Source organism: Hemitrygon akajei, chromosome 4, assembly GCF_048418815.1.
Source record: "Hemitrygon akajei chromosome 4, sHemAka1.3, whole genome shotgun sequence".
In the NCBI taxonomy this organism is placed as follows: Eukaryota; Metazoa; Chordata; class Chondrichthyes; order Myliobatiformes; family Dasyatidae; genus Hemitrygon; species Hemitrygon akajei.
The window spans coordinates 126,468,097-126,480,996 of NC_133127.1; the positions used below are offsets into that span (position 1 = coordinate 126,468,097).

General features: G+C 39.8%; 1 protein-coding gene across 5 annotated transcripts in view; it reads left to right on the forward strand.

Moving 5' to 3' along the window:
• The window catches only part of poglut2 (protein O-glucosyltransferase 2), an 84,909-nt gene that overhangs the window by 42,813 nt on the left and 29,196 nt on the right, over nucleotides 1-12,900 (forward strand). For all 5 annotated transcript variants that reach the window (XM_073043230.1, XM_073043227.1, XM_073043229.1 and 2 more), the window contains exons 5-6: nucleotides 976-1,148; nucleotides 10,366-10,603. In XM_073043230.1, coding sequence (XP_072899331.1) covers nucleotides 976-1,148; nucleotides 10,366-10,603 — 411 coding nt within the window. The remainder of the gene's footprint in view (nucleotides 1-975; nucleotides 1,149-10,365; nucleotides 10,604-12,900) is intronic.

The following is a 12,900-nucleotide window of genomic DNA, read 5'->3' on the forward strand; positions in this document are numbered from 1 at the left end:
AAAGGAAGGAATAAGTAAGGAACAAAAATAAGGATTTTAAGTTTGAAATTTGGGAACAAAGACAGCTTGTGAATAGAGAATGATCCGTGAGCGAAACTTGCTGGAAGAAAGTGAGCCGGTAAGCAGAGTTTCAGATGAACTCATGCATCTCACAAAAGGAAGCCAAAACTAACAGATGCGAGGAGGAAATGTTCAACAGTGACCATTCTGAGGCAGAAGTAAAGACAGGTCATGTTAAAGAACTTGAAGAATACATGGTCTGAATCTCAGGTCAGATTAAAATATGGTGTTAAAGGTTATATATAGTCTGGTTCAGTTTTTGATACTATAAGCAAGAAAGAGACAGAAACATTCAGGAGAAAGAGACTTGAGGGTCTAACGGTGTCATTCACTCCAGGAGTGGATGCCAAGGGAGTTGGGGTATACATAAGCAAGTGTTTCAGTAATGACCTTGTCTGTGATTGAACAATGCAATGAGAGAGGCCTTCTGAGATAATATGGCTGAAGAGTAGGTATGAAAAGGGTAGGACAGTTTGCATGGAGAGATTAGAGAGAGGGAACTGGAAATCAGTGAGATTAGAATAGAAAAGGCAACGTGAGATTGGAGTTAACAAAGGTGATGAATTGCACCATGCAGAGACTGAGGAAGGAAAAGGGAGAAGCTGCATGCCACGAGATTTATATGGAATCAGTTTAGTTCACAGAAGATTTTTTTCCCCATTCAGATTAAGGTCCACTTGGTTGAAATGAGATTATATTGACATTCATTACAGAATGATACATGAGGAATTTTAGTATTTTTCAGAAAGAACTGCTCTTGTATTATTTGCTGAAGGTATTTTTAATGCTAAATCTTTACACTTTTTCAAGGATTGAATGATACAATTTCACTTTAAATGTGAAGATGAAGCAGGTTGCTGACATACTGATAAGGCTGTGGTACAACATGTTCATGCTAATGTATTTTGCTTTTAGGTAAAGTTACAAGATGTAGAGTTCTTTGTAAATCTTGGAGATTGGCCTTTAGAAAAGGGAAAAATTACAGAGAAACTTCACCCTATTTTCTCATGGTGTGGGTCAGAAAATACAAGAGATATTGTGATGCCAACATATGATATTACTGATTCAGTTCTAGAAACTATGGGACGGTAAGATGTTATTTAATTTAAATATATTAGATTACTTAAAATTAATTAATCCCAGGAGGGCCCTGGCTGGAAACATCACAGTTTTTGTTATTTCAATTTAATTTGAAAAATGTATAAATGATCCACAGTAAAACTGTAAAGAAAAAATATATTCTGCAGCATTTCCCTATTGCTTGCATGTCCAACCTGGTGTTGGAAAAGAAAAATAGAAGTTGTATTCATATTGATAGTCAGAATATGAGCAAATTAAGCAAGGAGGTTTTCTGAGCCATTTAGGGAGGAATGGTCTAACAGCTGTTCCAGAAACCTGAAAGTAAATGAATGGTTCTGATCCTGCAATTTTAACAATGGTGATACTGCTGCAGTTTACAGTGATTGCCATTAGCTGTTGGTTATTGAGCCTCTTTCACATTTTGCACTAATACAGCCTTCTCCAATGCATTCAGGACAAAACCATTTGAGCCAAAGTGAGCTTAAGATATTTAAAAGTATGATAACTAGAAAATAATATGTAAATATTATGCCTTGTTGTTCAAGGTCAGAGAGAGTCTTAGTGACGTACTAAGTTGTAACAAATACTTTAAAAAATAAATTGTGATTTCATGTATGTCAGGTAAATATATCAACATCACTGGAATCTTAAACACTGGCTCTCAGCAAAACAACTACGTACTAGAATAGCACTAATCTCTAATACATTTCTTTTATTGCTTTAAAAAATTCTAATGTTGCTTTTAAACATCAGTTTAAAAACAGCTACAACTCTGGCTAAAAGTTGAATCTCAAAATACTTGAGGAATTTGTCCTATTGTTATAGAATTGTACATCTGAGAAATGGAACCTTCCAGCCCAACCTGTCCATGCCAACCATGATGTCTATTTACAGCAACTCTGTATGCCTCTTTTATGCCCATGTTCTTGTGTACCTTTACTACCCAAGTACTTGTTGAAATCCATTTTAGAAGCTGCTGATGGTTTGACTGAATAATTTTTAGAAAATGATTCTGAATTTTTATTTTAGTGATATAACTGGAGTAGGCCCTCCGACCCTTTGAGCCATGCTGCCCTAGCAACTCCCAACAAACCCGATTAACCCTAACTAAATAACAAGACAATTTTACAATGACTAATTAACTTACCCGGTACGTACGTCTTTGGACAGTGGGAGGAAACCAGAGCACCTGGGAATGACCCACACATTCTATGGGGAAGATGTACAGAGACTCCTTACAGAATGTTGCCGGAATTGAACTCTGGATTCTGGAAGGCCCCACACTATAATAGCTACCGTGATACCCATCCTTGACTGGTTCAGCCATACAAACTACTCTCACATTATCTCATTGTTCTCCTACTATGATCATTGCTACCTATCTAAAACTAAAAATTTAAAGTTAATTTATTTAGATGTCCATATGGGCAACAGTGACAATATTTTCATTTATCCTTGATACTTTTAAGGGTTGGCTGGTGGCGTAGCGGCACCAGCACCGGACTTCAGAGCGAAGGTTCCTGAGTTCGAATCCAGCCGGCTCCCTTGCACGATTTCCATCTGTGCTGGGTTGGGCATCAAGCTAGCAACTCAGCCTCGTAAAAATAAGAAAGCCTGCTAAAAAAAACTGCTGTCAGGATGGCGTCCTGATGACTGCGCTCGGAGTTAAGGGCTTTCTTCCTCTTCTTGATGCCTTTAAGAGACAACCAATACCTGCTTTCATCCTTCTTTACACAGCTTTGTGTTTTTGTTTATTTAATCTGCTAAAGTAGTTAAATTTTTATACAAATTTAACCTTAGCAAGAAGACAAACTGCAAATAAAATTCAGATCATAAAACATAAATCAGTTATGGTTTATGTTTACCAGTTCTGCTTTACTACATTTATATTTATCCACAGGTAGCTGGTACAGTTTCAATTATTTTGGCAGATGCATGCATCTTGGAACTTTTTTTATGATAGCTATTTTCAATTTTAACTGTTTGATTGAGTAGTTGAATAGAGAAGGCGGATAACTTGCTTCAATTAAATATCACTAGGAGTTTCTGTGTTTTGACTATTTGTTATGCTTTATTAAACCTTTTTTGTGATTTTTGTGAGATCAAGCTGGGCTCAGTATATTTCTTCTCATTTAATAGCATAGCATGTTGGATCTGTTAATATTTAAACGGAGTATCCATGCTGTAGCTCAGAAATGATCCCATTTTAGATTTTGTGTTCATATATATCTACCAAATTCCTTTCCTCTGTTTGAAACTCTCTTTAAGGCAAGTTGTATCTTGCACAACATTTATTCATTCCTATATATTTAAAATTAGTATTTGAGCATTGGACAAACTTACAACTTAAGTAGTCAGTTGTATATCAATTGAATAAATGTATTTATTTAAAATAGTGTAAGTACCGGAGAAGGTGGAGGTAAAGATAAAATGATGTATCCATTCAATAAAGAGTTAATTTCATCTATATATTCTACCCAGCTCAGCATATCTCAGTAGGTCAGACTACATATATTAGCCACATTTACATAGACAAAAGAGATTAACTGTCCAGTCAAAGACTATCAGTCATTTTGCTCTGTTCTATCAGATGACCTTCCCCACATTCTCTGTTACTTAGATTAACTTCCCTTCTATCTCAGCTTTGATGAAGAGTCTTTGACCTGAAACAGGAACGGTTTCTGTTTCCACAGCTGCTAAGTGTCTGACTGAATTCTTCCAATATTTCTGTTTTTGTTTCAGATTTCAGCAATTGTAGTTTTACTCATTTTCCCAACCTCCTCACATTCCCATCGGCTCTTCTCCACAATTTCAGCCATTCATCTACACAACAGAAGCAATTGACAATGAGCAGTTAGAGTCATAGTTATACAGTACAGAAACAGGCACTTTAGCCCCCTTCTGTCATGCCAACCTTTTGACTCACCTACAATAGACCAGTTTTCCTGCGTTAGAACCATAACCTTCTATGTTTTGCCTATTTGTAAGCCTGCCCAGATGCTTCTTAAATGTAGTAACTTTATCTGATTTCAGAACTAGAATTAGGTTTATTATCACTGATGTGAAATTTGGGTTGTGTTGTGGCAGCAGTACAATGCAAGACACAAAAAATTCTATAAATTACAGAAATAAATAGAGTTAATTCGCCATTTCATCTGGTAGTGTAATCCAGATATCATTCACTCCTGGTTTAAAACTAAACGGACCTCTTTGGTCCCCTTTTAAAGCTCTTTCCTCTCACCTTAAGCATATGTTATTTTATTTTTGATATCCCTAACAAAGAAAAAAGATGTTGTCTTTCTACCCTCTCCATGCCTCTCATAATTTTATATACTTCTGCAAGGTCACCAATCTGTCACCTTTGCTCCAGGAGCAACAAGCCTAGACTATTTAATATCTCCCCATAATTAAAGTCTTTAAATCTAGGCAACAGACTGGTAAAATCTCCTCTGCACCCCTATAATGTGCCAACAAGAACTGCACACAGTAGTCTTAAGTGTAACCTACTAAACTGTGTTAATTAAATTGATTTGTGTAAGTAATTGTCCTACTATGAAAAACACAATTAATGCATTATATTTGGCAAAATCTTGAGAAACAATATAATGCTCTAGACTGAAAGTTAATTAGTGATATTGGTAGTTCTTAAATTCCACAATATCGTTAAGGTGATTAAAGCATTCTTTAGGAATTTTAAAATCTTATTATTGAAATTCAATGAGGATTATTCTTTACCATTGGAAGCACAAATAATCTGGATATTATTTAACTGATTTATATTATGATATAATAGCAGCTGAATTATTCTGTCCCTCAAACTCAAGGTTATTCATGATCTATGCAATACTCAGAGTTCATCTTTAATCCTCATGTTTTGATTAAGCAACAAGGTATTTCAGATCCACACAACAGCAGTGTCATTACTTTGCTCGGTAAAACAATTTAGTTTAATTTGTTTGAGCATTGCTGTTGCCAAGAGATTTTATCACTGTTTATCAAACAGATAGTTGAAGTTCTACCATGACAGTGATTGGTACTTCTCTCTGTCATTAAATATGTCAATTATAAGACTTGCATGGATGGGTTAGTCAGGGTTGTGGTTCATTACTGTTTATTTTATTTACACTTACTGTGTTTTACTTTCATTTTTTTCCAATTCAAAGGGAAAATGGCTACTAAGGTGGGAGATAAAAGCAACATACCACAGTTGATGGGATTCTAAGATAAAAGCAGAAAATTCAAAACATACTCTGCAGTACAGTTAGAGACTGAAAATGGAAATAATGAAGTTAGTTCTGTGACAGAAAGCTAAAGTGGAGACGTGCTGGAGTTATAAGCAAGGGAATTTGTTACAGTGTCATAGATAGAATGATTAACTTACAATAGGGATAGTGCTATGGGGCAAAATGCAACAAAAACTGGGTCTGTGCCAATGTTGTATAAGAATAGCATAGTTATCTACTGTCCAAATAATTCAGAGCAGTTAACCAATCACAAACAAGAGAAAATCTGTAGATACTGGAAATCCGAGCATCTGTCTAAAGTCTACAGAACCTGCTGTCTCCAACGCCAGCAGCCACAGACATTCCCAGACCACGATAATTTCCAAGCGGATTCAGATCTCAGACTCTGCCATCAATGCAGATTCCAACGACCTTTTGCGCAAACTCCAACCATAATTCCAGCTTGGACCTTGACTGACAGGCTGGGACTTTATGCGCTGCTGCTGGAACCCCCGTCTCCCTTCTGCAATCCCATGTCTCAGGTCTCACCGCCAGCTCTTGGGTCCTCAGAGACTCCATCTTCCTCTCACCCCAGCTTCCCTGAACACCACAACCCTCCCCTCTCCTCTGACACTACCAACCTCCTTCTCCCCTCTGATCCCAGCTCTCATCCATGCTGGGTCTTCACCATCCCCTCTGACCACCTTCTCTCTGAGGCAGAACGTTCTGTCCTCAGTAGGGGCCTCACCTTTGTCCCCTTGCACCTACACCTCAGTGAGATTTGTGCCCACCACAACATTGAGCTCTTCTTCCACTGCCTCCGTCTCCAAGCCTACTTTCTGGCAAAGACTCTCCACCCCACACCGATGACCCCTTCTCCCACCTTCAACCTTCCTCCTCTTCATGGACACCCCACTCTGGTCTTCTGCCTGCACTGGATCTCTTCATTGCTAACTGCCAAAGGGACATCAACCGTCTCTCCCCTTTTCTAACCTCACTCCTTCTGAACACACTGCTCTCCACTCTCTCCATGCTAATCCTAACCTCACCATCAAACCCATAGTAGTCTGGCAGACTTACCTCTACCTTGCTGAGGCCGGGTTACAACTCTCAGACACCACCTCTTACTTACTTCTTGAACAGGACCATACCATGGAGCACCAGGCGATTGTCTCCTCCTTCCAGTAATTGACCCCCCCCCCACACCATTCCCCATTGCCATTTCCTTCTCTCACCTTATCTCCTTACTTGCCCATCACCTCCCTCTGGTGCTCCTCCACCTTCCCTTTCTTCCATGGCCTTCTGTCCCCTCCTATCAGATTCCCCCTTCTCCAGCCCTTTATTTCTTTCACCAATCAACTTCCCAGCTCTTTACTTCACCCATCCCCCTCCTGGTTCAACCTATCACCTACTACCTTGTATTTCTTCCTCCCCTCCCACCACCTTCTTACTCCGACTTCTCATCTTTTTTTCTCTAGTCTTGATGAAGGGTTTCGGCCTGAAACGTCGATTGTTTATTCTTTTCCATAGTTGCTACCTGGCCTGCTGAGTTCCTCCAGCATTTTGGGTGTTGCTCAGAGCAGTTGAGTCTGGATGCTTTACAGGTATCCTTTTAAAGATCAGATGCGTTTATTTGAGTTGATGCCTGGCTGCCTAGGATCATAAAGGAGACTGAGGACAAAGGGGTCTATGAGGGAGAGGGGGTACAAGTAAAAAAACTAGGAGATAGGGTGGTGACTCCAGCAGACTCAGCTTCAATATTACAGGCTGAACAAAATTCTGCATCTGGCCTTTGGCAATAGGAGATGTGAGCAATGAAAACAGTGCAGAAAATTGACAGAAATGCAAATAAATTGTTGTCTCAGCAGGTAGTAGGGTAGGAAGAAGGTTTCTGTAGTTGCTCACTGTAGGTTTTTAAAACCTTCCCAATCCTCTCTTCCCACTAATTTCTGCTTTGTTGTATGCCCTTTCTTTTGCTTTTACAATAGCTTTGACTTTCCTTTCAGCCATGGTTGTACTGTTTACCATTTTGAGTATTTCTTCATTTTTGGAATACAGCTATCCTACACCTTCCTCATTTTTCCCAGAAATGCATGCCATTGCTGCTCCACTGACCCTGCCAGCAGCTTCTTCCAGTTTACTTTGACCAACTCCTCTCTTGTACCACTGTAATTTCCCTTACTTCACTGAAATACTGCTACATCAGACTTTACTTTCTCCCGATCAAATTTCAAGTTGAACACAATCATATTGTGATCACTGGTTCCTAAGGGTTCTTGTACCTTAAGCTCCCTAATCACTTCCAGTTTATTACATAACACCCAATCCAGTATAGCTGATCCCCTAATTGTCTCAACGACAAACTGCTCTAAAAAGCTATCTCTTAGGCATTCAACAAACTTGCTCTCTTGGGATCCATTACCAACCTGATTTTACCAATCAACCTGCATGTTAAAATCTCCCATGACTACCATAACATTGCCCTTTTGACTCGCCTTTTCTATTTCCTGTTATAACCTGTGGTCCACTTCCCAGCCACTGTTGAGAGGCCTGTATATAACTGCCATCAACATCCTTTGCAGTATCTTAACTCAACCCACAAGGATTCAACATCTTCCAATCCTATATCACATCTTTCTACTAATTTGATGCCATTCTTTACGAGTAGAGCCACACCACCCCCTCTGCCTACCTTCCTACCCCTCCGATATAACATGTAACCTTGGACATTCAGTTCCCAACTACAACCATACTTCATCCAAGATTCAGTGTTGGCCACAATGTCATACCTGTCAATCTGTAATAGTGCAACAAGATCATCCACCTTATTTCTTATACTATGCACATTTAGATACAACACCTTGAGTACTGTATTTGCCATCCTTTCTGATTCTGCATCCCTCATGATTTGTTACTCAGCCTGTTGGCTGCAACTAAGTCCCATCACCTGCCTGCCCTTCCTGACAGTCTGACTGCATGCTATCTTTACCTTTTTACCATCTGTCCTATCCTGAGTACCTTCACTCCAGTTACCACCTCCCTGCCAAATTCGTTTAAGCCCTCCCCAGCAGCTCTAACAAACCTGCCCGCGAGAATATTGGTCCCACTCAGGTTCAGGTGCAACCTGTCACTTTTGAACAGGTCATGCCTCCCCCCGAAGAGATCCCAATGATCTAAGAACCTGAATCCCTGCCCCCTACACCAGCTTCTCAGCCACGCATTTATCTGCCAAATTATACTTCACCAGAGGATGCTGACACCTGTAAAAATAGTGAAACCATAAGACTTTTGAGGTACTTAATTGTGGCTTCTTTAGAATGACTAATTAGCACTTCTGGTAAATTTTATGTAAATTAGAAATGAACTAATCAGAAGAAATGTTAGTAGGTAAACCAGCTGTACTCATGGCCCTTAGAACTGGGTATATCAAAATTGCTGACCAAAACTTTGACAATGAGATAGGTTTTAATAAGTATCTTAAAGGAAAAAAAAATGGGATCTTTGGTAAGGAACTTTAAGGCTGCTAGTGTGGCAAAATTTGGAATATTGCGTGCAGTTCTGGTCACCTACCTACATCTTAGATATAAGTTAGCTTGAAAGAGTGCAGAGGAATTTTACAAGGATGTTGTCAGAACTTGACCTGAGTTATAGGGAAAGGTTAAAAAGGTTAGGATTTTATTCCCTGAAGCGTGGGAGAATGAGGGGAGATCTTATTAAGATATACAAAAATTATGAGGTGTATGTATTCAGGATTTTCCCCTCAGGTCATATGAGACTGGAGCCAGAGGTCATAGGTTTAGTGTGAAAGGTGAAATATTTAAGAGGAATCTGAGGGGGAGCTTCTTCACTCAAAGGGTGGTACAAGTGTGGAACAAGCTGCCAGCGGAAATGGTGGATGTGGGTTCAAATTTAGATAGGTACGTGGATGAAAAAGGTATTGAGGGCTATCGTCAGGGCACAGGTAGATGGGACTAGGCAGAAAAAACAGGATGGCATGGACTAGATGGCTGAAGGATCAGTTTCTGTGCAGTAGTACTCTATGATTTTATAAAATTAGAAATTAACCTGCAAATCAAGTTCAATGGGGTGAGGAAAAGACTGAGTTGTTGCAGGGTTCAGACTGCAAACTATTGCTGGCGAACAGGAGATTTTAATGGTGGCTCTTTGTGTTCCCCCTAGACTGTCACACCCTTCATCCACAATACATTCATAACCCTTTACATTTTCATGCCTCTGCACAGCTACTAATCAGTGTTTTATGATTGTTGTTTTATCTTTCATCTGAGAATGCTTATCTAGCATTTGCAGCAAGTGAAAGCACTGAGTGAGATTATCGTTTCAATGAGTTCAATGATATGTAGTAAAACTTCTACATTTATGTGATTACTTTTCTCCTCTTAATAGAAGTTGAATAAATTGACCAGCATTTATTTCTAATTGTGAACTGGGGATTTTCTTAAGCAAAGGTTGCAAACAGGAGTAGTAATTATTTCATTGAAAATAGGACATTGTAATTACTCCTTAATTAGTGATTAGTGAATTTAACAGTTCTTCATCAGATTGATTTTAAACAAAATTATTTCTGCATAAAAACGTGACACTGGGTGTAGTAATCAAGAACATATTGTGTTTGTTATAATGACTTACTGGTATATGAGCAAGTGCTCACGACCCATTGCAACAAGGGATATTAACATATTATCCTGTGTTTTCTTTGATTTTGGTTGTCCCTGAATATTGTACCCAAGGGGCATTATTTATATTTGAGTGAATATACAGTGGGTGAGAAAAGTGGAATCTGAAATTTACTTCACTGGTGTGAGGGGATTTATGCTTGCTTTGCCTTTTCTGGCATTATATTAGATAATAAGTTTCACTGTTCCTTGTTAAATCTTAAACTTGTTTTTAAAGCATTAATTTTATTCACTACTCCTTTATATCAAAGTGATCTTGACTGAGGATTCTCATATACTTTTTAATCACTGTTGCTTGATTTTCTCAGAGTAAGTCTGGATATGATGTCTGTACAAGCCAATACCGGCCCTTCTTGGGAAAACAAAAATCATACTGCATTTTGGAGAGGACGAGACAGCCGACGAGAGCGCCTAGAACTTGTAAAACTTGGGATCAAGCACCCTGACTTAATTGATGCTGCATTCACAAATTTTTTCTTTTTTCCCCATAATGAGAGCCTTTATGGTCCAATTGTAAAGCATGTGTCATTTTTTGACTTCTTCCAGGTATGTGGATTTTGCTTCAACACCTTATCCATCTTTTATTTAAAAAAAAGTACTGTCATGTATGTTGAAATTAATTTAGCAACAGTGCAATTGCTGTACTAATTTGATAAGCATGCAGTTTTAATAACATTGCGTCCTTACATTACAAAATCAATATTGCAGGGAGGATCTCTATTTGCAATAAGTCTTTTTGTATGTTTTATGATTCTCTCTAGTCAGCTCCAACCCCACCTTCTCAACTCCCCTAATCTTCACTCATTCCATATATATCGGTATTAATTTATTTGTGAAAAATTGACTTTATTCAAGATGCCTTTTGCTTTGCTCACTTATGGGAAGTGAATGTTGCTAATTAAAACTGGAACTTATTACCCATCCCTAACGATCCTTGAACCACAGACCACAAGAGTCGCAGTAGAATCCCTCTAATGAGGGGGCTCTCACAAAGTTGTTGGTAAGGGATATAGAGACTCAATGTGGTAATGATGAAGAAATATGGATGCATTTTCAAATCAAGATGTGTGGCTTGAAAGAGAAACCACAGATGACAGTTCTGCATTCAACTGCACTCTTTCATGGTACCTGAGACCATGTATCTATTAGAAGAGACTAGGCAAGTTACTGCAGTTGATTTTCTAATACAGTGACCTACTAGTAGAGGGAGTAAATGTTGAGGGTAGTGAGTGGAAGTCATTCAGATAGCTTTCTTCACCGAATGATATCAAACTTCTCAAGAGATGTCTAAATTGTACTCATACATGCAAGTGGCATGTATTTTGTCATACTCATGTCTTGCGCATTGTAAATGATGAGTTGCCAGGATTTGTGACAGGAGTATGTGGTTATAGCCCAAGTGCTGTGAGAGAAGACACTGAGGCCGATAAACAGTTCACTAACTTTTAATAGGAACTGTGCAGAAATAAGGAAAAAATAATAAACACTAGGCCAACAGAGCTGTTAACTAAAACTTTCAAACTAAAGCTAACGTCGATAGGCGCTCGGCAGCAGTAGCTAATACTTCATAAATGACGCTGCTTAACAGTGTCAGTCTAAGCAATAGTCCTCTTTCCCAGAACCAGAACACAGGTGAACAGGGAGCATTGATATTGCTGTGCTACTGGTCAAGTGTCAACAAGACTGAAACAAGAGGAAGGGAGTTAAATACCATACAATGCTGGAGTGTGCATTCTCGCGAGCACGATTGCCAAAGCTGTCCTGCAGAGTCTGTGGTTGTGACAGGGCTCCCCTCCTGAGGTGCCGGACACCTATTCCTGCTGGAAGTCTCAGACGAGAGACTTGTCCAAGATGTTCGTGGGCCAGAACCCAAGAACATTCCACTGGGCCATACCACAAGGAGCTGCACAGAATAGACCAGGGAGCCATCCAGCAGGTGGGGAGGAGGAGGAGGGTGGGGTGACTGGAGCAAGGGAGGATGTAGTCACCAGCTTGAGCTGGGAAACATGGAACTTCGGGTGAATTTTTATTGATGATGGTAAGCACAATCTATATAGGACTTTTATGATGGCCTTCTCCACAACAAATAATCCCACATGGCGTGGGGTCATCGTGTGGCTCTCAGTTTTCAAGGGAAGATCCTGAGATGCCAACCAGATTTTCTTCCTGGGCTTGAGAGGCCAATATTGTCAGCGGAGCTGATTAGCCTGCTGGGCATGTTCTTTCTGAGCACGCACCAGAGAAGCCCTTGCCAGTCTCCACTTGCACTTGCAGCGTTTTACCAGTTGTCAGCAGCAGGAACTCCCATGTTAATCTCTTGGTCAGGGGAGAGTGATGGCTGCAATCCATTCTGGGATTCAAAGAGGATCATGCCACTGGAGGTTATTGTGAACAATCTCCATTCAAACCAATTGGCAGCTCGAGAACACGGGGTTTAAGAGATGAGGCAGGGCAAGGTTGCCTCCAACTCCTGATTCACTCTTTGACTCTGGATGTTAGAATGGGGGTGGAAATTAAATGAAAGGCTGTCTGTAGCTATACCCATAAGAGAATAGAAGGCCTTCCAAAAACAGGATGTGAACAGTGATCCTCGAGCAGACACTATGTCCTGAGGGAAGCTGTGCAGTCTGATCATGTGCTGAACCATGAGGGTGACGGTCACACAGGCCAACCAGAGCTTAGGGAGAGCAATGAAGTGAGCAGTCTTAGAGAATAGGTCCACAACCACCAGAATGATAGTGTTTCCATTAAACCGGTAGACCAGTGATGAAATTCACCAAGAGGTGAGACCAGGGACAGTGAAGCACAGTCAGTGGATATAACAGACCCATAAGGCACTGGCG